Source organism: Rattus norvegicus, chromosome 13 (assembly GCF_036323735.1).
Source record: "Rattus norvegicus strain BN/NHsdMcwi chromosome 13, GRCr8, whole genome shotgun sequence".
Taxonomy (NCBI): domain Eukaryota; kingdom Metazoa; phylum Chordata; class Mammalia; order Rodentia; family Muridae; genus Rattus; species Rattus norvegicus.
In genome coordinates, this window is record NC_086031.1 from 76,004,877 (window position 1) to 76,032,351 (window position 27,475).

Here is a 27,475-nt window from a genome sequence, read left to right on the forward strand (position 1 = left end):
TAAGTTCTTTCTGTGAGTGGACAGTGTCCTGTCAGAGGGGAGTAACCTCCAAATTCATGTACTCATTGGCTGACAGGCAGTGAATTGTGGGTAACTCTGAACATCCACATACATGTATTTACGGGGTTATATTTACATCTTTCTGTGTCTCTGTCTGTCTCTGTCTCTGTCTCTGTCTGTCTCTGTCTCCATCTTTCTCTCTCTCCCTCCCTCCCTCCCTCCCTCCCTCCCTCCCTCCCTCCCTCCCTCCCAGGTTTCTCTATGTAGTCCTGACTATTCTGGAATTCTCTATGTAGACCAGGTTAGCCCCAAACTCACAGAGATCCTCCTGCCTCTGCCTTTGCTTCCCAGTTCTGGGATTAAAGGCATACACCCCAGTGTCTGGCTATTTTGCACTTTTCAAAAATGAGCTTGTTCTGGACTCTGATGTTTATTCAAGTTAAATGTGGTGTCTTAGAATTTGTCTCATTCGGAAGCCTTAAAATGTAAAGCATTTGAGTAAGGACAGTAGTTCCGATCCTTTGGCACTCACTTCAAAGCCAGGTAGACATGGTAGGTTACCTATAATCCTAGTGTGGGGGAAAGCAGAGACAAAGACTCCCTGGAGCAAGCCAGACTAGCCCAAACAGAGATCAGTGCTTTGAGATCTTTAATTGCCAACTTGTCACAACCTAGAGTCACCTGAGAAGAGAGTCTCAGTGAGAGATTGCCTATATAAAGTATGAGTTAATTGATATAGCAAAGCCCAGCTACATAGTGCTGACCCACTATAATAGGGCCACTGTGGGTGGCACCATTCCCTAGGCAGGGAATCTTGGCCTGTGTAAGTGTAGAGAGAGGACTGAGTTCAAGTAAGCCTGAATGCACAGATTCTCTCTGCCTTTGATAATGTATGTGAAGTAGCTAGCTGTTCTAAATGTCTGGTGTCTTGACTTTCCGCTAGGATGGACTATAACCCGGAACCATGGGCTAAAGAAAACCCTTTGTCCTATAAGTTGCTTTTGTCAGGATATTTTTATCATAGCAGCAGAAATGAAACCAGGACAGGGCAGTACCAGGGCACTCCAGTTTTATCCTTCGCCACTGAAAAGTCAGAGGGCAGAGTAGGAAACATAAAAGGTGTTAGCTGGGATTGTGTCAGACTCACACCAGTTACAATGGTCTTCTTTCCCTTTCTTCTCCCCATCCTGTTCTTTCTATGCAAGAGCACCATTTCCATGCACCCCCTTAAACTGCAGCCCGTGTTTCCTTTCCAGGCATTTCTAAGATGTACACGGATATCATCAGAGGAGAGTCGCTGATCATTTGTAGCTTCACATGCATTTTCTTTGGAATTTTTCGAGGCCACACAACTAACGTTTCCATGTTCAGGGGTAAGACCGTTGTGTTCTGTCTGTATGCTTCCTAAGATTACTCTTACTGAAATGAAAGTGCATTTGTCCCTGCATCTTTCTCTGTATGTTGCTCTTGGACCAATTAAAATATAATAAGTGAGGTAATCCGAAAGTATAGCTACCACATTTGCATTTTATCATCACTAAAATACAAAGTGTGTGTTAGATCGACCTGTAATAGGCAAGCTGGGGTGTGGGGGAGGGCTGGAAAGAGGGAAGGAGGAAATGATGTAATTCTATAATCTCAAAAAGATAGAGAAAAGAACTAATTAAAGGCCTGTCCCTTAGCACGCATGTGCACACACACACACACACACACACACACACACACACACACACACACACAATTGCACCATCTGATTCAGGCTATCCCTCGAGCTGGGATCAACATGTTTCTCAGTTGGTGGATGCTAAGAGTTGACTTGGCCTTAGGTCTTGATGGTGAACACAGGCAATCACTGTGGTATCAGCAAAACAATCCTAAGGTTGACAACAACCCAGATTTGAGTGGCTAATGGCCACTGGAATGTGGAATATGTTCATCTGACAGCTTTCTAGATGTTTTGTTAGTAGCTAGAGAAGAAAGGGGGGGAGTCAGGGCATAGCATGAAGGGGAGACGTGAGCTCCTGATACACATTTGAGGTTGCTACAAGAGGTGTCGAAGAGGACTAAAAGCAGAAAGAAGTGTTGGTGGAAACTGGGTAGATAGTTTTAAAAATGGGTCATTAGCACACATTCATTATGTAATGGGCTTCATTATGTTTTCATGACCTATTTCAATTGTGTTCTCTCCTGTTATTCTCTCCTGTTTCTTTCCCCACTCTTATTAATCCCCTTTCCAACTCGCCCCTTCTATCTAATGCCTTTTTGGTGTGTGACCTAAGGAGTTTCATTGGGATTGTTTATGGGAGTATGGGTAGGAGTTTGTTTACATCCCTGGAGAAATCTACATTAAGTAGATTTCTTTTTCAGACTCTCGCTGGGCACTCTGCCTGCCGAAGAACCGGCTCCTCATTTACAAACCTCAAGAGCAAACCAAAGTGCAATCAGTCAAAAAAGAAACAAAACAAACAAGCCAAAACCCAGACGGTTAACCCGAGTTTTCTTGTCTCTCTCCTTTCTTTTATATTTAGAGTTACATGTAATCATCGGGCTCAGCTTTGATATTTTTGGAAGCGCAGTATGTGGATATTGGTGTACGAGAGTCATTCAGATTATATTGACCGACCTCTTTAGCAACACACTGACGAACGTTGTTCTCTGTTTTTCACTGGTGTACATGACTTTTTACCTTGGTAAGGCAAACAAACGCAAGAACTACTATCTTACGGGAGAGCCCTGGAATTATGGTTTTGCCCTGCTCCTTTCTCCGGATACTTCATGTTTCCCTTCTCTCTGTGGCCTCCTGTTTTATCACTTTACCTTTCTGTCATCTCTAGCTCTTTCTTGGCCTGTCATTATAACCCCATTTCCCTCGTCTTTGCGCTCCTATCTCTGGTTACTCTTACCCCTTTGCCCTCGATTCTCTAACCCTAGAGTAAGTCCCTGGCAGTGCCCTAGTAGTGGAATCAACATGGAGTTGTTTCTGTTCTGACTTTTGAGCAACTCACCCATAAAATGGGAAAAGTTGGCGGAGAACTTCCCGAGGGCTTTCCAAACTCGTCTGCCTTCACTTACTAAACCAAAAAGGCCTTTGAAATAGCAGTCCTTTCTTGAATCTAGAAGGTGGGAAATGGGAGTGGGGAGATCAGGGGTGTTTGTATCTGGAAGAGAAGCTGGGTGATTGGGTAATTGCAGAACTAACGGTACCGAGCCCCGGTGGGCCTTCCGTTGGTTCAATCTTGTAAAATTGGGACTTGAGTTGTTACAGTTCCCAGGAGCCGTATTAACTACGACCAGACTACTTTTGTTCCCATATCATACAGCGGAGCAACTTCAGTCAGTGAAGATCTCAGCTCTTAAACCACCAGTTGTGGAAAGGCAATTTTTCCTGTAGATATATCGCCACCTAGTGGTTGCTTACTTCCCTGAGCCAGTCAAACTAGGGAAAACATTCATTTTCTTAAGCTGTGTTTCTTTTCTCCTTAGGGAAAGTTTTGTGGATGCCTTACTTCATTCTTTTCACCTCCCTATCAGACTGTGAGCCTCTAGAGTGGCGCTCACGGTCAGCGACTTACTCTACCTGGTTTTCCTCCTTTCAGCCAAGCTTAGAGTTTGTCAAATGCCTGACAGTAATTTAATACGTGATGATCGAATGAACCAACATTCCTTCTCAAAGTGTTTTTGAGTGGGCAAAATCTAGATATACTCCATCAATCAGCGACGTTGGGAAATACTCAGCCTCTCTAAGCTTGTCTCTTCCTCTATACAAACGGTCTAATAATACCCCGTTTGTGTAAGGCACTGCAGGCCGTAATGAAGCAATGAGACTTGCTAAACTTGTGAGCTGCAGGTAGCCCAGGGGCTGGCAAGAGCTCCTTATGTACACAGCTCCTCCCACTTCCTTCTGAGTGACAGTTGTTCCCAGAGGGTGTGTGTGTGTGTCTTTATGCCATGCATAGCAAGACTTTCTCCCCGGTCCCAGAGATTTGTTTTTAAGCATTTGCCAGCTCGCCACTGGGTTCAAGACAGGGTGGTTCACAGGTGCTGGTTCAATTCTTCTTTCTTCTAGGAATGGAGGTGTTTGCAGCCAATGTTTGGGCCCCCCTTAAACAGACTGAATGAAAGAGAGCGGAGGGTAAAGAGGCAAGACAGGATTGCAGAAAGCATATTAGCCTCATTTGCACATTAGAAGACTCCCAGCCCAGACACACCAGTTTTCAAGTGGGGATGGGGTTGTCCCGTAATTAACAATACAAGTTCCTTATTTTCATTTATCATTATAACCAAAATGTCCTGTCAGTTTGGCTCAAGTCATTGAAACAAACATTTGACAAAAATGTGTTTAAAACCCAGCAAGAATATATATGATATATATATCAAGAACACATATATCAAGAATATATATACATATATATATGAATGATATATGTGACAAAAAAGAACTGGGATGTACTCATTATAAAAGAAACTGTAAGTAAGAGTTTGACAACGGTTGTCCCCTATCAAAACATTTACAGAACTGTTGGTCTTACTCGATTTGGTTGTTTAAATTTGTTAGGTAAGTAGAGTCCAAAGTGAAGTTAAGTGACTAGATAAATGAAAAGAATCATGAAATCTTCTTCCCCGAGTGTTAACAAGCATCGCCAAGCAGTAGAACCAGTGGGTTAAAATCAATACCGTAGCCACAGCAGTGGCCATCCGCTGCCACGCAAATGTGCCGAGTCATATATCATCTCACTTAATGTACCTGAGATGCTATTCGCCTCCTTTAACACCTGCTTTGCAGACTCGGGGACATTCATGGAGAAAATGGAGGTCACATTCCACAAGCAGTGCTGGGCCCTGTTTCAAAGCTCGTCCACTGCTTGCTTGGATGTTCTTTCTCTTCCTTTCTGTCTACCGTTACCCTGGGCTCTGCAGCCCAGCACCTTTAGTGTTTTCACATTTGAACATACTCCCTAGACTATGCTTCAACATTTAGAGCCCAGTGAATTGCCACGTTAGTCAGGGAGGGGAGGGCAAAAGCTCCAGGAAGCAGTGAGCTCGAATGGTCAGCAGCTCCTGGCTCATGCTGCACCATGACCCAGAGGAGCTGAGCAGAGGCTGCATAATTCCTTTTCCCACTCGCCCAAACCTCAGTAATGATGTAGGATTGGCAAACGGCGTCAAATCTGCTCTTAGCTAAAAACAGCTTTATGAAAAGAGCAGACTAAAAGAATAATACCTCGAGGAGATGAAGATTATATGAAGTCTAAAGTATTTTATTGGCTAGCCATTTGTTTGCGTATTATCTCTGGCTTCTTGCAGAATACTAGCTGACAGAGTAGCTGTCAAAGGCCCCATGGCTCACAAAGGCTAGATATTTATTATATCGCTCATTTCAGAAGAAGCATTGCTATTCCCTGAGCCACGGTATTGAAGCATCTTTCTAAATAAGAATCGCTACTTTCAACTTTCCTACTGATTCTTCACTCAGACCACACCAGTGTGCAGATTTAATTACATTTAATTTTAACTCACTTTCTTCTCTCCCCAGTGGAATATTTTGGAATGTCGGGCATTGTTGCTTTGGTCACAGTAGGCCTGAATTTGGATTCTTTAAGCTTTAAACCGAGGATGGAGTTCATAATTACTAAGTGAGTTTCCCCGATGTGTATCCAGTATGGATTTCAAAGAATTTCAGTACTTAGCCAGCCTTGTCTCTGAGGAGGCGAGTACAATTCTAGTTATTTATATACGTCATCTTTAAGGTTTTAATGTGCCATCAGTGATCAGCATTACTGACAGTCACTCTGGGGAAAGACTCAGTGGTCCAGAGACCATAGTGCGTCCCTCTGGTAGACTTATACTATGGATTGTCAGTTTTTTCCCTTTACATCCACACTTGGGTGACACCATCGTAATGTGTGAAGGAAGAAGGAAGTCAGAGATGCATCACTAGCGAAATTCTTACCTACCCTTCTCACCTGGTGTTAAAAAGATGCCATGTGGATGGGGGTGGGGGTAGGGGTAGGGATAGGGGTAGTTGTGGGTGTGGGTGTTGGGGTGGGGTAGGTGGTGGAACAGTGCCTTCTCAGACGAATGGATTAGGCCTCCTCTCAGAAACCATGCAAAATCACAGACACTAAATTGAAATCTGTCAAAGAAATCCTCATATCAATTGAAAGCAGCTGTGAACTATAAGCCTCCACTCTGACTTTTCCCATGGAAATTCATTCAGTGTAAAGGCTGTTCTGAAAAGACGTCCTTCCTATTTTATTTTAAGACTTTAAATTATCCCATAAAAGATAAATACTGTTGATGGAGGATGGCATTTTTTTTTTTTTTGGTTTTGCAAAATGAAACAAAATTTGCACCTATAACCTGTTCCTTTAATGTGTTTGTGAATGAAGCTTGGAAATACTGGTTTGTATGGCTTACAGATCAGTGTTGCAACTGCACTTGGCTGTCTTTTGAGGAGACAGGTTTTGGGGAAGCCCCAAGAGAGGGAGGGAATGAAGAGGAGGCAGGGCTTGAGATCTGCCTGTAGATGAAGGATCTGGCCCCGACTCATGCAAGCCAGCATGTAGAGAGCATCATAGATTTTCCCAGAAGCAATCCAAGAAAAATTTATTGCTTTCCCTTGCTCTACTGTGCCAGTGCAGCATTGCAGGGACGCAGACGAGGTCATGCCTAACCAGAGTGGTCAGATGGAGAACATTGGAGAAGAACCGGGTTTCCAAGACTTGTAGGCATTCAGCAGATTGGAAAGCAGCCAAAAGAGACTTTCCAAAGTAGGGGGAGGAGCATGTGCAAGTCACAGCAGGAGAAGTGGCAAGGAAGCAATGGGGCATTGTCACCTGTCATCTGAAGGGGCATTGTCACCTGTCATCTGAAGGCACCAGGTGCTTCTTTGCAACCTCCCTTGCTTTGGACTTTTCAGCGGCATCTCCAATACTAGATAAACCACTGGCTAATCCCAGAGAAATGGGTACATCACCAGATTCGGGGGAGGGGGCTTTATTTCTCTGCTTCTCTTTCTGTTGTTTTGTGCGAGGCATCCCATGGGGTTTGGTATGATGAAGCGAATGAGTATCTTAGCCTGACAAAATACCTTTTCATGTTGACTGACTATTACTGAGGCCACAGCTTCTACTGAGATAGCAGGGATAGGCACAAACTGCGTGCTTTTTTATGTGAAAAAGAATATATCTTTAAAAAGCATCGATTAAAATGTCTTTTCCTTTTCATCCCTCCTAGGTTCTTAATAATGTGTTCGTCTGTATATGAACACTTAATATATGCCTTCTTTGGCATTGTTATCGGCTGTGGAGAAATCAAGTATTTCAGATTTCACTCCCTAGTTTTCACTGTGACTTTATTTGTAACAGTGAATTTTGTAAGGTAATGATCATATTTTAACATCTCTTTTTTTTTTTGCTGGATTTAGATTATTTGTGTGTGTGTGTGTGTGTGTGTATTCAGTCCCCCAACTCTGTGTGCACGCGCGTGCGTGCATGTGCATGTTTGATTTTATCTCGCTGAAGACTCATTTGTCTCAAATCATCTGACATATAATAAACATATTCTGCTGGTCCAGACCCCTGAAGGCAGATTCTGAGGGGCTGGAGAGACGCCCTGAGGTGCAGCGCATTGGCTGCTCCTTCAGAGGACCTGGGTTTATTTCCCAGCACCCATAAGGCAACTCATAACAGCATGTAACTCCAGTTCTAGGGGACCTAACGCCTTCTTCTGGTCTGTGAGGTCACCAGGAATGCATGTGATACATTGACATACACGCAGGCAAAACATCCAAACACAGAATAAAGTAATGAAAAAGAGGTTAGGTTCTGAATTTTGTCATAAGATCCTATTGAAAAGTGACCTTAAAGTAAGCAGAAACACATTGAAGTAAATATAGAATTCTTTCCTGCCCCCCTCCTTCTCTCTCTCTCTTTCTCTCTAGTGCACGTAGGTATGTTTTATATGTGTATGTATAAGTATGGGGTGTGCATGCACACACATGATTTTGAGACTCATCTCTGACTGCCCTTCCCCCTCGCTCACTGAAGTAGAGTTTCTGAATGAAGGCCAGGGCTCACTGATACAGCTATGCCCACAGCTTACCGTGGAGATTTTCTGTCTCTGCCTCCCGTGGCTGGAATTACCAGTGGCCCACCATACCCACCAGACATTTACTTGATTTTTGGGGATCCGAACTGCAGTCCTCATACTTATTTGGCAAGTCATTTCACCACTGAACCGTCCCCCCAGACCTAGTGTGTGATTCTTGTAGGAGCTAAAGAAAAAACATGTTTGGTTACGTTTATTAATATGTCTATACTTTTGTTTATTTTTTTTTTCCGGTCTGATCAGCCCCCCTTCCAATTGCAGCTTCTCAGTCATTTTATTGTTCAGGGCAGAATAGCTCAATTTGTCAATGTGCTTTAGAGAAATGTCCATATAGGAACTCACTCCCTACCTGTAAATGACACACCATACTGTTGATGACACCTCCTTACAGTGTGTAGAGTTACTCCCTGTACATATATGATAGTACTCACAAAATTGAGGTTCGCCCAGTGGCTTATTGATGACTATGCTGTGCTGTCATTCCTGGAAACTTTTCAACGACATTTAGTACCGAACACATGATTTTATCCACGAAGGACACCCTGTGTGGAGTACGTTATCTGCTTACACTGTTTTCCTGCCCACAGGCTGCTCACTATTATTTTAGTGAGCCCCATTTTGATGCATTCAAGCTATGAGTATGACTGGCGATGGGGAGTTGTTATCACGTGGTCCGGAATCAGAGGCGTCTTTAGCTTACTGTTGGCTCCTGATATTTACAATTTTTCTGAATACAAATTAGCGGCGCCACATATGGTAGGGAAAATAATCACGCGTTATGATTGTTTTTATTTGCTCATTATTACTTATTTTGTAGCATACTGTACCTAATCTTAAACTTAACCAACTCTGAGTTAGATTTAAAAACAATGCATTCTTTTCATTACAAAAGGGCACTGTCAGTAAACCGTTTATGCTGACAGTGACAAGGGGCCAATGTTCATATAGTAATTATTGTTAGGGTTACTTGGAGACTTGATTTTCAACCCTGACCCCACCATTCACTGAGCCTCAGCTTCTAATTGAGGATTGAGACGATTCTCCATAAAACAGTTGATGCCTAATAAACGCCCTGTAAGTGTTACTGGCACACAAATGCCATTTACCCCCAACAGCTATCAGAACGTGTGACAATAAAATGCCCTCAAATCTCTGTGTAGCTGCTAGAATCAAACCTGAAGTGCTAGTTAAGTATAACAAGGGAAGAAAGAGTCTGTAAATTGTCGCATGAAGGATATCCTTTAGTCTCCAGACTCATTTTAAGATGTTTGGCTGAAGCCAGGTATTGTGGCACATGCCTTTGCTCCCAGTACTTGGGAATCAGAGACAGGCAGAGCTCGAGGCCAGCTTGGTGTACATAGCAAGTTCCATGACAGCCAATAGCTTCGTAGAGAGACTGCGTCAAGACAAAATAAAAACAAAACAAGTCTGGCTGAAGACGTTGTGGTCTGCAGTGAAAAACAATACTGGTTTGCTTTCATTTTCCAAACCTTGGACACATGCTCTTTCTTTCTTTGTTTCTTTGTTTCTTTCTTCCTTCCTTTCTTTCTTTTTTGATTAACTGTCAACATTTTCATTTTGAATGTGGGGAAATTAAAGTAAAGATGAGGGCTGGAAAGATGGCTCAGCGGTTAAGAGCACTGACTGCTCTTCCTAGAGGATCTGAGTTCAATTCCCAGCGACCACATGGTGGCTCACAACCATCTGTAATGGGATCTGATGCCCTCTTCTGGTGTGACTGAAGATAGCAACAGTGTACTCACATACATTAAATAAAAAAATCTTAAAAAAACAAACAAACAAAAAACAAAAAAATTGTAGAGAATTATAGGAGAATTGTATTCCTCCCTAGGTCTTCTGTAAGACTTTGATCTGAGGCCTTGGTCTGGGAATTAATTTGGTGCTGAAGAAAGTCTGTGGTTTCACAAAGATATTAAAGGTCCTTCCATGTTCCAAAGGAAAAGTATAATAACCAAGAACTTATCCTCCTGGATCCCTTTCTGTGCAATGAGTTGGCCTAAAGTGAGCTGTTAACTAACATTTGGGTATCACTTTTACAGTGTTTCCTATATCTGCATGATATTAGGAATCCCCTGGGTTGCACCCCAAGCCTATAGTCACGATGTCTGGGCAGGGGCCTGGGAGTCAGAGTGTTTGACAAGTTCCTCAGACATTTCATTAGTTTGGGAAAATGTTTTGGAGGAGAGACCGTTATTAACTTCATTTCCTGGTGAAGAGTCCTGAGCTGTCTCATAGGTGTTATCTGGCTCCAGGGCTCATGGCCAACGGATGACAAAACTAAAGCTGACGGTTGTGTTTGTCTTTTCCTTTGGTTGCTGTGGCCTCTTTGTTCCCACCATGCAGGTGGCTGCAACCTTACTGACTAGTGTCCTTATTCTAGAATATACATCAGTTTTCTTTCTTCTTTTCTTCTCTCAAACGGAAGGCTAATTTCTGTCCCAGTACTATGACCAAACGGTGTCCACAAAATGACCCCTTTGCCTTGGCCTATTAGAGACAGAATTTAGAAATATGGATTCAGTTAGAATGTTCTCCCCTGGAAAGAGTACTTGGCATGTTTGACTGTAATATCTGTATGTTTTGTTTTTAGTGTATATTCTATATACAAGCACTGTCAATACTGACCACAGGAATAAATTCACATATGATGCTCCGGTCAGCCAAGACATTAGGTAAAGTACATGTACTGTTCACAGGCTTTCTGGAGAGAAAATGCAAATAGAGTATTAATGGAGAGTTGTGTAGGCATTTCTTAGAGACCTCAGGAATTGGCTTAGAAATGACTTGTTTACATTAATGGATTGTATATAGGTTACTCATTAATTGTAATATTGGTTCACACAATTTAGTAGGAATCAAGTAAAAAGAGCCTTAAGGAAAAGGTCTTTTCCTTCTACCAAAGCATGTAGAATAATGGGACATGGGGACTGGAGGATAAGCAGCTTTTCTTGAAGGACAGACCTATCATTTCTGTGCATATTCCAGAGGTTAGAGCTTAATGACATAAGACACATGAGTGACAAAGTCTGGATGATTTTAGTTTTCCAGCCTGGCTGTGTTTTTAGTCAAAGTCAGGGATCGTATTGGCAGAAGAATAAAGGAGAGCATGGTATTGGGAGATGCTTCACAAGTTCTGCTATGGCTGCCTAGCCCCAAAAGGAACTGGATGTACACAGTTAGGATAGAATCACAGATGGGAGCATTCAAAAATGTCTAACAGGGGGTTGGGGATTTAGCTCAGTGGTAGAGCGCTTGCCTAGGAAGCGCAAGGCCCTGGGTTCGGTCCCCAGCTCCGAAAAAAAGAACCAAAAAAAAAATGTCTAACAGGAATTTGAAACTATTTCTAATACAATGCATAAGGTCAGTAAAATAATAAATAAGCACGTCAGGTAGGGAAATTCAGAGTAAGCTCATTGGTAGCACAAGGGTGGGGGTTGGGTGGGGATGGATGCAGAGGTGGGCTCTACTAAAGCCTTCCTTATTTTATAAACCACAGGCTTGTGTGCTCTCTCCCTCCCAAGACAAATGGCCGTTCGAAATGCCACCGAACACATACAGGAGATTATACGGAACACAATCACTTTATTTAAGACAGAGAAAATATTGACAAACGTTAACTGGAACGTAGTAGAAGAAAAAGCCAAGATTGAATACAATCCTGTGAGTTGAGAGTCTCGAGTTCCCTCTCTGGGTCTTCCTGTCTGTCATGACTCAATATCAAAAACGTGATTCCGGGATGGGGAGAGAGCTCAGTGGGTAGAGCGCTTGTCGCACAAGCATCGGGACCTGAGTTTGCTTCTCAGACCACAGAAAAGTTTGATGTGATGGTGCGTGCTTGTGGTGCCAGTGCTTTAGGCTTCACAGGACAGCCACCTAGCCCAGTCTGTGAGCTCCCGCTTACATTGTTAGACTCTGCCTCAAGAGTTGAATGTCTGTAATTGTCAAAGAACAAATTTAATTAGTTAAAAATCCCTTTGAAAAGTAAAGCAGAAGCAAAAACCTAAAAGAAGGTGAGTGGCTATTCTGAGGAAGGACATCTGAGGTTGACTTCTAGCCTCCACACACATGAGCGCGCGCGCGCGCGCACACACACACACACACACACACACACACACACACACACACGCCTACATCTCTCCACAAGTAGTCACACACAATCCTGATTCTACTAACTGTATGGTTTGGGACCCTGGGACAAGGGACTGAGGTGCACATTCTACATACCAAAGCAGACTTGGCCTCCAGATTCTCCCAGCATCCCTCAGTCCCTACCTGGCATATCTTGCCCCCAACCTTGAACTTTCCGGCCCAATAGCTGGAGTTCCCTTCTTCCAGGGGCTCCTCCCTATATAATCCAGACAGTTTGGTCTCTCTCTCTTTCATTTTCTCTCTCTGTGTATGCATCCTCTCTCTTTCCCATCTCCCCAAACCCTCCCTGTGGTGACTCCCCTGGTCTCTATCCTTGGGGCCAGTGAACTCGCCCGAGAGCAGCACCCCAATAAACCTGCATTGAATCAAATCTAATCTGTCTCGAATTGACTCATTTCAATGGAGGCCTAGAAATAACCTATCACTAACTAAATGCTGTAAAATATGTATTAGCTTGACTGTCCTGGTGAAGTAACTTCAATTCTGTTCCCAAAAAGAAAGTCTTTATGATTGGCCTTTCTATCAGATCCAGGGAGAATGGCCGTTTCATAAAATGAATCACAAACAATGATCTTGGCCAAGGTTGGCCAGGACCTTCCAACAGGTTGAGATCCCGAGAGAACTTCCCTGTGTGTTAGAAAAAGCAGAAAACACAGGCCAAAGTATAGAGTAGTGGAGTACAGATGGGTTGAAGGGTAAGTGGACTATTGAAAACAATTGCCTCCAAGGGAAGCACAGTACCCAAGTTACACATAGCTCGCCATGGCAGTGGCTCTGAAATTCGCCTTTGTTAAGCATAGTGTTTGTCCTGTCTTTACCAGTTTTACTTAATTTTTTAACTTATTTTTCCTTATTTTTGTTTCTTCAGATTTTAAAACAGGCTCGCACTGTTCCACTTGCCCATATTTCGCATGGTCCAAGAGAGGAGTCGCCAACCGATGAAGTTTTAATAGAAGAGGCCAGATTGCATGTAGCTATAATACAAATGGTTGGTATTATTCAAACAATCTTAATTATGTTTTTTTTGTCTTACATGCCTTAAATCTTTATGGTTTTGAGGTGATTAGAAAACCCCTTTGTCTCCTTATATTGTCTATTGACACAATTAGTGTTTGAGCTACAGAAATTTATTTATTTGATTGTATGCAAGCGTGCATGTGCATGCTCATGCGTGTGTGTGTGTGTGTGTGTGTGTGTGTGTGTGTGTGTGTGTGTGTGTGTGAACTACCAGCATTTGCCACCTAGTGGGGATACCTAAGTTCCAGTCCTGGACCCACTTAGTGGAAGGAGAGAGCCAATTCCCACACACTGTCCTCCGACCTCCTTGTGCTCACACAGAAAATAAAGAAATGTAAAAGGAAGCCTGAGTCATATGTATTCTTTGGTTTTTGGTTTTGAGGCAGCCCAGGCAGGCCTGGAACTCATGACAATCCTCCTGCCTCTCACGTGCTGGGATTACGGGTGTGGGCCGCAGTTCTCTGCCATTCCATTTGTCTTGATCCTTCCTAATTTCTATTTAAATATAAATATATGTAAATATGTATAAATACTAAGTGTTAAAAATAAAACCCATTTCAGAGCAGTTTTGAAAAGCAGTGTAATGACGGCATCCTGGGAGTTGAGGCAGCTCGAATACTAATCGGTGCCACCAAAAGCTACTGCCCCATCCATGGAAAGTAAGTGAGACGCTTCTCTAATTGGTAATTCCCAAATGTAATGACTGTGTCGCTGTGGACAAACAGAACTGAATGTTCCGATTAACCCGTATGTCATTTCCGTCTTGTCCATTTATCTGACATTCTGTTCACCTGCTCATTCATTCACCTATCCCATAACAATCTTTTTTCTTCCTCCTGTCTCTTTTCCTTTCCCTCTTCCTCTTCCCTTCCCTCTCTCTGTCCCTTCCTCCCTTCTGTCTTTTCCTCTCTCCCTTTCTTTTTTCTGCTGGGCCTTGAACCCAGGGCCTGAGCATGCTGGGTAAACTCTCACTACTGTCTGAATTCTCTCCTCTACTTGTCTTGTATGACCTTCTTTGAATGACCCTCTCCACCCTGCCTCCTGCCGTCATTAGTTTTATAACTTTGGAGATGAGTTGGGCTTAAGTAAGAGACAAGGGAATTCATGGATGAGAACCTACATAGCTTTAATTGCTCTTATAATTATTTTGCTTTTATATCATACTCACTTTATTGGAAAAGGTACAGAAGCCTGGATCTTGTCCATAGACCTCTTTCTGGGGATGGAGTGAGCGCTGGAGGACTTGGCCTAAATGGTGTTATTGCTAGATGCAGTGCAGTCTGGTGGGAAATGTTCAGTGTCTTAGAGACGTATCAATGTCTGGTCACCAGCCTGACAAGCATTGGTGAATGGACACTCTGAGACAAACCTGTGAGACAGTGGTCACTATACCAGTCAGGGGACATTTACTATTCCAACGGTCTGGTGATGGTGATCTCTGAGGGAGACCTGACATTGGCCCAGGGATTGCATTTGGGAAAGTTGGGACATTCAGTTGCCTTTTGGGTTGGGCAACATGAAACAAAAAGAAGATTAATTCCAGAACTTCAAAGGGGGATAGTCTGGAAAGGCTTTAATTAGGTTCTGTCTCAGGTCAGGATAGATCCAGGAGTAAGGACACAGGAATCTCAGGTTAAAACTGTCCCTGAAACATGACCATGGTGAGCAGGTGAACAGGTACAGGAGCTAAGGGCTAAGTAAACATTCAGTAAGCGCCCATAAAATTTGCATTTGCATATCTGTCCCCCCTTTTATTGTCCCAACCAAGACAATATCTTTAATAATACATATGTGTGTTTTTCTTAGATTCATGAGTATTTCTGATGTTTCAACTTACGTGAGAGCTAGAAGTTGGCTTATAAAGTTTAAAAACATGTTAACTTACTTGGAATATCACAAAGAAAGGGTACTTTTTACGGTACCTGGGTAAGTATTATGAACCTTTAATCGTGGCATACATAGAATATCATGATTTCAACATTTTAGAGTAGATTACCCCTCCCTTCAAACTAATTTTATATCAGATATTTACAGGTTAAGTGTTGACCAAACAGTGTGTTTGCCTTTTCTATTCTGTCTTAGCAACTTCATTGATACCCTTGTTAAAGAAAATGGTAGCAGCTTAGGGCTAGCTTACATACCATGTTGCTTGCAGTATTCATCTAGGTAGAGGACCTAGCAGGGTAAGCCGCATGCACGATGGGCTAAATCTAGCTCTGTGTAACTTCATTTGTGGAATAGGACAGTCTGCTTTAATAATATAGTATTAATGTCTAAAATTAAGGAAACATTAACACTGCCTTAAGAATGCCTATCACTGATTTTTCCAAGATATTATAAAAATATACATTTTGCTTAGCTTGGGTAGGTTCTTCTCTTTTCTATTAGACTGTGAACTTATATATAATTTTTAGAGCAGGAAAATGATCTCCCCCCCACAACAGTAGATGTCAACAAAAGAACACACCAGGAATAGTTTTTGCTTTCTTCCATTGAATACATTGAAGAGAACATAAAAAAATCAAAGTCCTAGCATCCTGACGTGTTCAGGAGCGCTTGTCTCTCTCCTTGCCTCTGTGAGGGGATACTTGACATGAGGCAACTCAAGGAAGGATAATTTTGGCTCAAAGTTTGAGGAGGCATAGGTCACCATGGCAGAGGAGAAATGGCATTGGGAGAGTAAGTCTGCTTGCTCAGACTTAGTAGAGATGTCTGTCTGTCTGCCTGTCTGTCTGTCTGTCTGCCTCCCGCATTCACACCTATTGTGTGTTTATGATTGCAACAGCTACATCACATCCTGAAGATAACTCTCTATCACAGTCTTCTCCCTTTGGTCCCCATAATCCTTGCACCCATCTTCCAAGATGCTCCCTGGGCCTCAGAGGCGGTGACATAAATGTCCTATTTGAGGTCAAGCACTAGACAGTGCCTTAATCTCATCATTGTGACCAGTTATGAGTCCCTGCTTTGCCTGTGGCCTGCGGTAAAAGATGCTTCTCTGATGGAGGCTGAGCATTGTGCTAGTCTCTGGGTATGTGCTTACATATCTGGAAGGCAGTTTTACTGTCCACTTGACAAAACTTCGGCTGCAACTCCACTATAAGTACTGTGCACTCCTCGGCCACGAGCTTTTGGCCCAGCTCTACTGGGGCAGGCATATATTCCATCCAGATCTCCGTGGTTGTTTCTCTCGGAACAGTAACGCCATTACTGAACCAGTAGGCATACCTCGGCCGGCAGTAGAGCCCTAAACACTCAAGGTCTTCAGCTGACTGTGACTGTGACTGTGACTTCAGCTGGTTGTGACTGTGACTGTGTCTCTGTTGACAGCCTGTGTAGATGGCACCTTCCAGCACTATGCGTGTGAGCCAGCAGGGAAGAAGCTTCCAGTTCACGCTCAGCTTTTTCCCTCTGTGTTCTGTATGCAGAGTGTGTGCTGTGTTGCCTTCAGCGGTGAGGACTTAGAATATCTAGTTCTACTGGGTAAGCAAGAACAAGGGCAATAGCTTGTACTGTTCTGGAAGCCTCTGGGAGCTATCTGGGCAACACATTGTAAGGGGGGAATCCCAATACAAGGTGTTTTTTTAATCCAGTCAAGTTGGCCACATACAATAGCTTTCACATCAGGGAGCCTCTTTTGTTCAGCTCTATTTTCAACGGGTTAGAAAGCTGTAAGAAACGAATAAGTTGGGGTTGGGGATTTAGCTCAGTGGTAGAGCGCTTGCCTAGAAGCGCAAGGCCCTGGGTTCAGTCCCCAGCTCCGAAAAAAAAAAAAAAAGAAAAAAAAAGAAACGAATAAGTTCATTATGGAATATCTTTCCTGTTTAAAAATCTTAAACAATGCTGATGAATAACATGCTCTCCTCTAAGTGCACCTCTTGCTTTTGATTTATTATATACGTTAACAGAGTCACCCTCATGTGCTCCTCTATTATAATATCTGTTTAAGGTATGCCTGTCGCTATTATTGTGTCTGTTATTTTGAGACAGGGTTTCTCTGTGTAGCCCTGGCTGTACCGGAACTCATGGTACAGACCAGGCTGGGCTCCAGCCCAGTGCCTCTCCCTCCTGAGTGCTGGGACTAAAGGCAAGCACCATCATGCCCTGCTGTATGTTGGTTACTTTTACTTCTCTTTTTCGTATTATTTCTAGTTTAATTTGTTTACACGGATGTTGGACCTCCCCGCTTACTGGTTATACTTCAAATGATCCAATATTTTATTTGGTCTTTTTCTTTTCCAGGAATAATAAGCTTCTGATTTTTGTCTATCGCATTATAATTTCAGAAGAATTTGAATATGCAACACATGTTGTGACAGTAATGTATATTTTCCCTATGATAATACATCTGTGGCCAATTGCAAGAGAGTTAAATGTATCGGCACTGATATCCATAAACTACTACTATATGTTTTTATATACATTGGAATCAGCACTGAAGGTACTGTGGAGAATAGAGACGTGTTGTATAAAAAGAATAGTTCAGCTATTTCAAATCCACTTTTGCTACTTTATTATACTCGATACCAGAAACCATTTGTTATTACAGCTGATGGGGTCCTGGAATGTTAACACCCTTAGTCTAAGCCTTGGACTTCAGCTAAGTCTCATAAAAGTAGAGAAACTCCCAAGGATTAGGTTGGGAAAAAAAAAACCCTGTAAATTTCAGATATAGATGCCGCCCTTGAATTCTTCCTGAAATAATGCAGGGTATTTCCACAAATATAGGTGAACTGGCCTGAGAGCCACATGTTGGACCAGATAGCTCAGTGACCATAGCTTACCGTGCTTCGTTATTCATAGTCTCACAGCAAACTTGTTCATTGCTTTTAAAATTTTGTTTTGTTTTGTTTTGTTTTGTTTTTTCCTTTTCTTTTTTTTCAGAGCTGGGGACCGAACCCAGGGCCTTGCGCTTGCTAGGCAAGTGCTCTACCACTGAGCTAAATCCCCAACCCCGCTTTTAAAGATTTGAATCACATTAAACGTTTTGATGTGGAAAAATAATAGTTTAGGAGAATGCCACGCAAGTAGCTTAAAATTCAGCTTTTAGAATACAACTCGGGGGGCTGGAGAGATGGCTCAGTGGTTAAGAGCACTGACTGCTCTTCCAGAGATCTTGAGTTCAGTTCCCAGCAACCACATGGTGGCTCAACCATCTGTAATGGGGTCTGATGCCCTCCTCTGGTGTGTCTGAAGACAGCTACAGTGTACTTATATAGAATAAATAAATGAATCTTTAAAAAAAAGATTGGGTACTAACTACTCTTGTAGAGGGTCCAGGTTCAATTCCCAGAATCCACACTGAGTGGCTCATAATCACTCTACCCCTAACTGTAACTCCAGATCCAGACCATCTCTCTTCTGAACTCCCTAGGCACCTGCACATACATAGTACACACAAACGCGCACTCAGGTGAATATACACACACAGATGCACACACACCACACAAAGAAAAAAAATTTTAGAGAACGAATCATTTCTAGTTGACTTACAATTTTAAGTCTTTGCCTCTCCCCTACAGTTGTGATGGAGTAATATATACTTTTTTTTTTAAAAAAAAACAGATACTAATTTTAAAAAGGAAATATTTTCTTCAGAATTGGAATACTTTGGACTTTTTCATCATAGTCCTCGGAATCGTTGATATATTGTGCATGTACTTCGTCAAGCTGAGACCAGACAGCTTGGTTCTCATCCAGTTTACGGTGGTCATAGGGTATCTAAGAGTGATTAGGTTTCTTCCCATTTTCAAGGTAAGGCTTCTTCTATTGAAATTCTGTTTCCCTGCCTGGTTTACTAAGTGATTTATGACGCTTCGCTGCTTTGAGAGACACGGGAGGCGGGAGGCGGGGAGCTGCTTCCAGAATGTCCCTGCTCACTTCTCTTGCTCACCCCTGTTTGCAGCCGCTTACATCTCGCCTTCACAGAGGGTTTCCAGTCACTGCAGACAAGGGCCGAGACCCAGGCTCCCCATTCTTTACGCTCTCCTCCGTCGGCCTAATTTTTTTTTTTAAATTTTCCTTCTGTTTATTAGTGATGCACATTTACTGTGCATAGGAATTGCTCCGCAGAGTGGTCTATGTAAATCCACCTAAAAGATAATTTCAGTTCTATGGTATTTGCCTTGGGGAGTTGAGCTAAGAGCTCACGTAGGTGTGACTGCGTTATACAAACTAATAGACATAAAGGTGAGTAGTGAGGCTAAGACAGCACGGAAGAACTTTATCGGGGCAATTGGTTTTTATGTTGATGACTTGTGCATGCAAATACGTGAGAGAGGGTTTCTCTGTGTAGCCCTGACTATACTGGAACTTGCTCTGTAGACCACGCTTGCTTCCAACGTGGAGGTTCCACTGCCTCTGGCTCCCAGTGGCTGGATTAAAGGCATGAGCCACCATGTCAGGTGCATGATAATCATTTTAGAAGTAATAATTTATGAAAAAAATTTAAAGATGGAAAAGGTTGTAACGCTGTTTTGTTTGTTTTTAAGATTTATTGATTGAATGCGAGTGCTCTGGCTGCATGTACACCTGCAGGCCAGAAGAGGGCACCAGATCACATTATAGGTGGTTGGGAGCCACCATGTGGGTGCTGGGAACTGAGCTCAGGAACTCTGGAAGAACAGCCAGTGCTCTTAACTGCTAAGCCATGTCTTCAGCCCCTTGGTAGTGTATTTTTGTGTAAGCCAAATTGTTGTGTGATTTTTGGGGAAAGATGTAAAAAAAAAATTGTACATTTCAGATCAGGAGTCAAAGACAGGCCAAAGTAGTGATTTTCAAGTCCACCTTGGCAAACCTATGAGTTTTTGGGGTTTACTTAACAGGAATATGGACGAAGGGTTTCTTTCTTTTCTATCTATCTATCTATCTATCTATCTATCTATCTATCTATCTATCTATCTATATTGGATTTTTACATTTACATTTCAAATGTTATCCCCTTTCCCGGTTTCCCCTCCAGAAATTCCCTGTACCATCTTCCCTCCCCCTGCTTCTATGAGGGTGCTCCCCCACCCACCCACCTACCCACCTACTCCCTCCCACCTCTCCCCCCTGGCATTCCTCTACACTGGGGCATCAAACCTTCACAGGACCAAGGGTCCCTCCTCCCATTGGTGCCCGAGAAGGCCATGCTCTATATAGTGAGTCAGCAGAGACAGGATGGTTTCCTTTCCCTAGCATTCCTTATCCTTGGTATAAAATTTTGGGAAGAGGCCTTGTGACTCTTATAAGTTTCAGTGATTTTCTGATTCTTGTGAGTAGTTTACTTTCTGAGTCTTAAAGAGAACTTCCTCCAGAGTAGAATGCTCAACTTTAGGGGAAATTACTAAACACAAATCTATTGAGAATGTGCCCAGCAATTCTTGATCAGTTAGCCCCGTGTCTTGTCCTGCCTGACCAAAATCTTAATAAAGAGTATTTAGGAAATTAATATTATCATTACATATTTGGATTTTTAAATTGAGCATTTCCTCTTTGCCAGGAACTGGGGAAAACACTTTATATAACTTATCCAGGTAAGCTTCTTAAAATAGCCTTGTGAGGTAGATCTGACTTCTACATAAAATTTGGTGCCCTGAAACTTAGACTCAGCCCAGTGTGACTTTGAAAGGAAACATACCTGCTTCATTAAAAACTGTGAGAATATTGGACATCTTTATTGTTGATGCCTTAGGAGTCACTGGTCAGCTCAGTGGGTTGTCAGTGTATCACAGAGGAAAGCTTTGAAAACATTTTCTTTAAACAAGGATCCCTCTACTCGCAAATGGCAGCTAATAAAGTCTTACTCTGTTCCTTTAATTCCTTCACTATGATACTATTTTGTTACTTTCTCTTAATACTGAGTCTTTCACCAAGGGCCACTGTGCTGTGAGCCAGCGTGGTCTCTGTGGGAAGCCTCCTTGACACTCTGCTTTGGAGCTGTGGCTCCCTGGGGTTTCCAGGCCTTATATAATATACTCATTTTGTACAGGAGGAAATGGAGTCCTCAGAGCCACGGGTAACCTGCTGAAGGTTACAAAGTTGGTGACTGGAGAGCTGGTTTAAGAGACCTCATTCTCTTAAGCCCCCACACCGACCAGTTGGCTTTGGCCTAAAGTAGATAAAGGTAGAACAAGGATGGAGGGCAGCAGCCTGTGAGGTGCACAGAGTGGGTATATTCTTCACAGCAGTTTACTCAGGTTTCTGGGGCACAACTTTTGCTTTCTGAAGTCGAAGTGCAGAGAGACTGAGGGACAGGGGCATGCTAGAGACTCCACCCAAAGCTGCAGAATCATTTACTCATAAGCTTTAACTTCTCTGGGTGTGATTGCAAACCCAGACGTATGTGCAGTTAGGCAGAGGCCTTTCGGAAACAGGCCCTGCTAGATCACACCCTACAGCATTTGACATTGTATTTCTGGGACAGACTCTACATTTCAGGAAAGTTCCTGGACATGTTTTTGGTGGCCTATAGGTGACACTCTGAGAACCTCTGCTGAGGATGATGCTTTTTCTTCTTCCTTTTATTTCCTCTCTCTCTCTCTCTCTCTCTCTCTCTCTCTCTCTCTCTCTCTCTCCCTCCGCCCCCCACCCTCATTAAAACTAAATACTACACTAATTAGGTTTCATTGTGGGATTTTCAAATGAAATTAGATTTTTGTATTAATTCTATCTCCCCCTCTTCTCTCTCATCCCACTGCCCCTTCTTATAACACACCCCACCCCCTGCACCCACCTCGTTTTTATTTTCATATTCCATGTGCTGCTGTCCTCCCTGCCTTGATCAATGTCTTTTATTCCCTCCTTTGGTCTCCATCCTTGTTTTGTAGCCTGTACCCACCCTCACCGCTATTTACGTGCACACACATAACCGTTGTAAATTAGATCCTCAAAGCACTTAATGAAGTATATGGTTTCCCTGGTCCCATCATTCCAGATAATAATACCAGTACTCATAAACATGGCAGACGTACAGATCAAGAAGAGCCTCAGTTTGATGTACAGTATTACAAAAGGCTATGTCAAAAGTCAGGAAGATGCCAAGCTTTTGGTAAGGCAAATTTCTGGACGTGAATCAATCTATCAGGTAAGATACAGGCAGTGGCTATTTTGTGTGGATGGGAATGACCTTACTTATATGTACGCATTTGACCAACAGTAGTCAAATGGGTTCTAATATTTGTTATACAAGGTGCTTCAGAAAACAGCCTGAACTCTGTGTGTGTGTGTGTGTGTGTGTGTGTGTGTGTGTGTGTGTGTGTGTGTTGTGTGTTGTGTGTGTGTGTGTGTATGTGTGTGTGTGTATGTGTGTGTGTACCTCTGTGGGTGCATGATTGTATGTGTGTGGACACATTTGTGTGTGCTATATGAGATTCCATCTCAAAGCAAGACAGAACAAGAAAACAAAACAACCCTCCCCATAAAAAACAAACTAAAACCAAACCAAACAAAAAACACCAGAAAGAGGATTGAAAACGCCGAAGAAAGTCAAATATGAACTGGATACTGGTGGAGCCTCATGGTGAAGTTCATGGTTGTGGAGTCACTGCTATTGATGAGATAAGCACAAAAGGTGAATAAGTTGAAGACGAGTCACTGTTCCAAGAAGAGGTGACAAGTAAAACATCCCCTATGTGACTCAGCTTGCTCCTTCAGGCCTCATCAGAGACCGTCCCAAAGCCTTGCCTTGGTTAAGCCCGCCTGTTTTCCACAGTCATCTTAATCACATAAATACGGATGGTTTGTTTATCATCCATAGGGTTTCGTCCTTGTCTTAGCTAGGGTTTTAGTGCTGTGAAGAGATACCATGACCAAGGCAACTTTTACAGAGGAAAACATCTAATTGGGGCTGGCATAGTTTCAGAAGTTCAGTCCATGGCAGGAAGCAAGGCACAGTGTAGGCAGACATGGTGCTGGAGGAGCCAAGAGTTCTACATCTTGATCTGCAGGCACCCAAGAGGGGATTGTCTTCCTCAGGCAGCCAGGAGGAGTGTCTCTTCCACACAGAGCATAGCTTGAGCAGAGGAGCCTCAAAGCCCCAATCACACAGTGCAGGCTTCCTCTCATAAGGACGCAACTCCTAATAGTGCCACTTCCAGCACAGTCCTTGTTTCAGTTTTCCTCCCAACTTCTAACTATCCCCCCCCCCCCCCCGCCTTTTGCCATGAGGAGCCCTTCTGCTGCTTTGTGGACCTATTAAACCATCTTTAAAAATAATTTTGACAGTCATGTTCTTATCCTCAAAAACTGAGATTTCTTCTTTCTTCAAGCAATAATTTCTTTCTTGGAAAGTGAATAGTCTCTTGAATGTCTTATTTTAAGCTTCTGTTCCCTGTATGAGCTCTGCTTTCTTGGAGTCCCATTCCACGTATGTTTCTTATCTTCCATTCTTTTTCTCCTCTCTCACTGCAATGCTCCTTGATTTCAATGTAAATCAGGGTCTAAACTAAACTGTGTAATAGATAAGAGCTCAAATAACACTCCTGATTTAGATACAATGGGTTTAAATCCTGAGCATTAAATCCCTAATACAGCAATTTTGATGGGCCCTGTAAGTAGCGAGAGGGTTGAAGGTTATGTCTTCTGCTTTAGGTGCATGCCTTGAGCCGTGACTGTTAGTGGCCTCAGGCCTGTAGCTAGGAAAGAGATCACGAAGTTACCTATCTTCTTTACTTGATCAACATTAATATGAAGTAGAATTGTATTCAGTTGATTTATCATCACAAATGGAGAATGAAACTAAGGGAGATAACAGAAAGGCTAGGCTGGTCTAGTTTAGAAAGACAAAAGAGCAGCCAGTGTTGTGGCTCATGCCTATAACGCCAACAGATGAGAGGTTGACGCTGTTTTAGGCCAGGCTGGACTACATAGTGAGCTTCGGGCCAGCCAAGGCTACACAATAAGACCCTGTCCCTCCAACACACAGCCCTCCCCAAACAAAACCACATAAAACACAGAACATGGAGAAGTTCAGAGAAGACTTTAGAAGAAGGAAAAACGAGAGAAGATGAACAGGATCGGGGAGGTAGCTAAGAACATTTAGAGACATTTAGGGAGGACAGAGAGATCTGGAAGCAATTGCCTTGGTAACAGGTATAAAACAAACCTTTTGAGGCACTTTAAATGGGGGAGGAGAGGGGACTCTACGGAGGTTGAGAGACGACCCAGTGGTTAAGAGCACTGCCCGTTCTTTCAGAGAATCCAGGTTCAAGTCTTGGCACCCACATGGCGGCTCACAACTGTCTATAACCCCAGCTTCAGGGGATTGGGTGCCCTCCCCATCTAGTCCCCACTGACAGCAGGCATGCATATGGTACAGACATACATTCAGACAAAACACCCCTACACATTAAAGAAAATAAAAATTAAGAAACAGAGGACTTCAGTAAGGACTTGAATGGACGTTTTAATTGAACTGTTTTATAAAAACACATATCTCATTTGCATATTCAAAGCTAGGGCCCCACTACATGTAATTTAAGAAGCCCTAACAAGGGGCTGGAGAGATGGCTCAGCGGTTAAGAGCCCCGACTGCTCTTCCAGAGGTCCTGAGTTCAATTCCCAGCAACCATATGGTGGCTCACAACCATCTGTAATGAGATCTGATGCCCTCCTCTGGTGTGTCTGAAGACAGTGACAGTGTTCCCACATACATAAAATAAATAAATAATTCTTTAAAAAAAAAAAGTCCAACATTAAAAAAAAAGCCCTAAGAAACAGAGAAAAAAAAACCCTCAAAAAATTTGTTTTGCTTAAGCTTCAGACAGCAGACCAGATGTTTCCTGTAAGTACTGTGGCCTGCAGTATCTGACAACCCAGGGAAAGGTTCAGTGCTGCTTCAGAGTTGTTGGCATGGCTAAGAACATGCTCTAGAAAGACTTGAAGTCAGAGTGAGCTTTATGAGGAAGCACCTGGGACATAGTGAGCATCCCACAGCATCTGTCATGTGATTGGGGGAAAAAAGCAACCACACGATCTGTTTGCCTCAGTGTAGAGTTACTTTTTCAACTATTTAAGGAGTGGCCTTTGAGGAACTCATTACAGGGCATGCTCACAACATCCCACTTGTTTTTGTGCTCTCAGCAGAATAGATCCCCAACAGCTCTTCCCTCTGCACAGCTGTATGAGAATTCTCAGTGGTGCACAGTGGGGTGGCAAGTACCTTTCCTTTGTTCCTTCCTTTGTTCGTTCATTTCCTTCCTTCCTTCCTTCCTTCCTTCCTTCCTTCCTCCCTCCCTCCCTCCCTCTCTCCCTTCCTTCTTTCCTTCCTAACTAATAATAGTCATATCGAAGCCTGGCACTTATGCAAAATATCAGCCATGCAACACAGTGCAATTTGAGTTCTGGGGGAATTGCACTGGAACTCCCTGGAAGACAAAACTCCCCTAAATCACACTAAGTGAGAATTTCCCTATATTCTTGCTTCTTTAACTTTTAATCAGGTGATAAAGCCAGGATTGTACTTGGTGTAATGAGAACCATTTCTTCATTTCTTACAGAAATTATATGACATTCTAGAAAGAAACAAACGAGAGGCTATTAGAGAACTAGGTAAGTGGTTAGAGAATTTGACTTTCTGTTTTGTTTTGCAAAATCCATTGGTTTTGTTCTCTTGTGGTCCTGACAGCCAGAATCCTGGATGATGGTGCCATCAAGGTTGGTTTCTGGTGAAGACTGGCTTCTTGCCGAGCGAACATGACTGCTTGATTATTGTGACCCTATCTGACATTTCCTGAACACACAGAGGGACTCCAATGCCAATTTCTCTAGTGAGGGCCATCCTCACAAGGCCAGAGTCCCACCCTTGTGACATTATTTAAGCCCATGACTTCTGCAAAGGCCCTTTCTCTAAATATGGTCACTGTGGTTTTGAGCTTCAGCATGTGACATTGACAGGTTACAGTTCAGTCCACGACAGAGGGAAAAGACAGAGGGAAGAAAAACGTCCCCCAAATCCATAGAAGTATCTGGAGAACCCAATCACACATGGGTATTTTCTCCTTCAAATGTGTGTACATGCTCTATGATTTAAGTTCTCCAACTTTCTGCAGCAAGCATTTGCTGTTTCGCCACCCCTGTCTCCCTGCGGGGAGCCTTTTCCCGACAGATGCTCTTCAGGGCTCTGTTGCTCTGGGGGTGACTTATTCTCACCACAAGCTCCTCACTCGCTTGGAGCAGGTGAGTACAGGGCAGGAGAGCTTTGGGTTTTCAGGCAGGGCGGGAGCAACACGAAGGCCACTCAGGGTGTGGTTTTCCACGGTCTCATTCATTCCTTTTCCCGACCAGTATTTACTGGCTACAAGTCCAAAAGATGGAATACCAGTATTAAGTAGGTGCAGATTCTTCAAAACACAATGGGCACTGGTGGAGTGTGTGAGCGCACCCAAGGGCATCCCTGCAGGACGTGGAGGGATCTGTCAGCTGCTGTGGCGGCGTAGGGAAGGCTCGATGAAAGGGCGCCTGCAAAGATAGCAAGGTCAGGGGCTGGAGAGATGGCTCAGCGGTTAAGAGCACTGGCTGCTCTTCCAGAGGTCCTGAGTTAGTTCAATTCCCAGCAACCACAGGGCAGCTCATAACCATCTGTGATGGGATCCGATGCCCTCTTCTAGTGTGTCTGAGGACAGCTACAGTGTACTCACGTAAGATAAACAAAATCTTAAAAAAAAAAAAAAGATAGCAAGGTCAGGCTGGAAGCAGGGGTGTGTGTTTAGATGGCCAGGTCAGAGTCCTTAAGATTTTTGCATAAGGACACATGAAAATTGTTACCTTTAACAAGAAGTTGTTCTGCCTCAGTTTCTATCCAGCAGACTCCAGAAAGTAGGGACTCCCACCCGACTCTATGCCCTCTCTCTTGGTAAGACTGTCCCAGACTGTAGGATTGCAGGGAATGCTATTTCTGTTTGGGCATCTACATTCATTTTACCTTTCCTGAAGGAGATAATAGGAGCTCAAGGAATTTATGCTGCACGTCTTGAGTGTGCTTTCCTCACATGACCATGTTTCAGGAGCATTAAAACATCGGGGCCATGGCTCTGGCCCAAGGCAGACCATTAATAAACAGAAGTCACTAGAAAAGGCCACTTTCAACTCACAGTCACATTGTAAGTCACATTTGGACTTACAGCGACATGCTTTCCAGATGAGAGTGGGAAGAATGGTCTAGTGGCTGTCTGTGCTTGGAGAGGCTAGACCAAAGGAT

General features: G+C 43.2%; 1 protein-coding gene across 6 annotated transcripts in view; it reads left to right on the forward strand.

The window, feature by feature from the left end:
* The window catches only part of Slc9c2 (solute carrier family 9, member C2 (putative)), a 73,449-nt gene that overhangs the window by 20,744 nt on the left and 25,230 nt on the right, over positions 1-27,475 (forward strand). For all 6 annotated transcript variants that reach the window (XM_039091392.2, XM_039091388.2, NM_001402392.1 and 3 more), the window contains 14 exons: positions 1,257-1,373; positions 2,529-2,690; positions 5,534-5,633; positions 7,237-7,380; positions 8,697-8,865; positions 10,721-10,802; positions 11,627-11,790; positions 13,148-13,267; positions 13,858-13,955; positions 15,103-15,222; positions 17,539-17,737; positions 18,862-19,050; positions 22,214-22,363; positions 25,776-25,827. In XM_039091392.2, coding sequence (XP_038947320.1) covers positions 1,257-1,373; positions 2,529-2,690; positions 5,534-5,633; positions 7,237-7,380; positions 8,697-8,865; positions 10,721-10,802; positions 11,627-11,790; positions 13,148-13,267; positions 13,858-13,955; positions 15,103-15,222; positions 17,539-17,737; positions 18,862-19,050; positions 22,214-22,363; positions 25,776-25,827 — 1,866 coding nt within the window. The remainder of the gene's footprint in view (positions 1-1,256; positions 1,374-2,528; positions 2,691-5,533; positions 5,634-7,236; positions 7,381-8,696; positions 8,866-10,720; positions 10,803-11,626; positions 11,791-13,147; positions 13,268-13,857; positions 13,956-15,102; positions 15,223-17,538; positions 17,738-18,861; positions 19,051-22,213; positions 22,364-25,775; positions 25,828-27,475) is intronic.